Here is a 1,989-nt window from a genome sequence, read left to right on the forward strand (position 1 = left end):
CCACCCGGACAAAGCGGCCGGGGCCCCCCGAGTCCCTGCAGGGTCAGGGCCTGCGGAACCGCGCGGTCTTTGCCCCACAAAACCACTGCGCGGCGGAAGAGCTCTTCTGCCCGCGTCGCAAGGAAACGAGCCTCATACCCGAGCCAGTGTTTCCATTTCCAGGAGAGACCCCGGGCTCCCTCCTCCAAGCACAGGAACGCAACGCACTGGCAGAGCTCGCGGATTGGCTGGGGGAGAGAAGTGGGCGGAGTGAGCACCAGGAGATCCTGTCATTGGATAAGAAAGAGAAGTGGGCAGGGTGGGCACTGGGTAGAGCCTGCTGGGTGGATAGGAGCGAGAAGCAGGCGGAGCTGGCGCTGAGATCCTGCAATTGGACAGGATGAAGTAGGTGGGGCGAGCACTGAGGAGACCCTGCCAACTGGACAAGAGCGAGAAGTGGGCGGAGTGAGCATTGGTAGAGCCTGCTGATTGGGCAAGAGACAGGAGTAGTAGGAGCAAGGACTGCGGGGAAGGCTGCTATTGGATGTTAGGGAGAGGAGGGCGGAACAAGAAGGTGGAGAGCTCTGCCGATTGGACAGGCGAGATAAGTAGGAGGAGCGAGCAACGAATGGAGCCAGCCCTGAAAAGAGCCCTGACAACTGAACAGGGGAGAGCAGTGGAACCAGAATTAGGGTTACGGTCACGGTGACAACCAGAAAGGAAATTACAGCAGGAATGCCCACGCACCAACGTTTCCTACCCGAGTCCTAACCCACCCTAACCCAGCCAAAACCAAACTCCAAACCCTCGCTAAATGCGAAACGCTGACCCGGACCCAGACCTGGACCTAGTGCGAACCCAAGCCTGAACCCTAACCCCTAACCCCTAATCCTGATCCTAGACCCTAACCCTGACCCTGACCCTGACCCTGAGGGGAGACATAGAGGAAAGAGATTGAGAGGTTTGCACATTCAGGAACATACATTTTCTTCGTTAGTCGATGTTAGAAAGCAAAGGCTTGTATCTCTTGAGAAGCTTCTATCTGACCTAAAGATGTACAATCAACTGTATTCAATAAACTGTGTTAGGAAGGTTTTTTCCCCCTCAAAACCTACACAATACGTGTCTTAAAGTACCTTCCAACATTTAACTCCCTTGGAGACTCAGACAGGGGCTGGCGTTTGAGTCAATACTCCACAGCTGTTTGGTGGATAAGGGGACAACAGCATGGCCAACAGGTCCTGGTGCAAAAAGTCTCGGGTGGCCTCAGTTTGAATCCTGCTTCTGCCATCAACCAGCCGTGTGATTCTGTACAAGTATTTTAACCTCTCTGGTCCGCAGTTTCCCCATCTGTAACTTGGGGGCCTATCTCAAACGGGTTCCTGGTGAAGAGTAACAAGACTATATCCGGAGTAGGGCTTTCAGTTGCTTTTCCTCCGTCTTTCCCCCTCCCCTCCAACCCTTACAAATCCTTCCCCCCCTCCCACAGGGTCTCCCTCTGTTGCCCAGGCTGGAGTGCAGTGACATGATCTTGGCTCACTGCAACCCCCACTTCTCAGGCTCAAGCAATCTTCCTCCTCCTACCTCAGCCTCCCGAATAGCTGGAGCTACAGGTGTGTGCCACTACACCAGGATAATTGTCATTGTGTGTGTGTGTGTGTGGAGACGGGGTTTCTCCATGTTGACCAGGCTGGTCTCAAACTCCTGGCCTCAAGCACTCCTCCCACCTCGACCTCCAAAAACTTACAGGCGTGAGCCACCGCCCCCACTCCGTTCAAATCTATTAAAAGGTGAGCGTCTCGCCAAGGCAATGAGATCGCAATATGATGTTTCCATTCACTTTGGATTATATGTCATTATAAATATTAACAAATGAGACTTAAAAAGGACACCTTCGGGTAGGTCAGACCAAAGTACAAAACTTGTGTGTGGGGCTGCAGTTTGAGGGCAGTGTCTGCAGCCGTCACATGGTAGCAAAACGGTGTTAAGCAGTGCACGAGAGTCTGCGTC

The 1,989-nt window shown here is 53.4% G+C and overlaps 1 protein-coding gene across 1 annotated transcript in view; it reads right to left on the reverse strand.

The window, feature by feature from the left end:
• Positions 1 to 4: 4 nt before the first annotated feature.
• DOC2B (double C2-like domains, beta) overlaps positions 5 to 1,989 on the reverse strand; it is a gene marked incomplete at its 3' end in the record, with an annotated part of 59,874 nt that continues 57,889 nt past the window's right edge. Inside the window, exon 13 of the mRNA XM_011956153.1 lies at positions 5 to 227. Coding sequence (XP_011811543.1) covers positions 5 to 227 — 223 coding nt within the window. The remainder of the gene's footprint in view (positions 228 to 1,989) is intronic.

This window comes from Colobus angolensis, unplaced genomic scaffold (genome assembly GCF_000951035.1).
Source record: "Colobus angolensis palliatus isolate OR3802 unplaced genomic scaffold, Cang.pa_1.0 Scaffold110, whole genome shotgun sequence".
Taxonomy (NCBI): Eukaryota; Metazoa; Chordata; class Mammalia; order Primates; family Cercopithecidae; genus Colobus; species Colobus angolensis.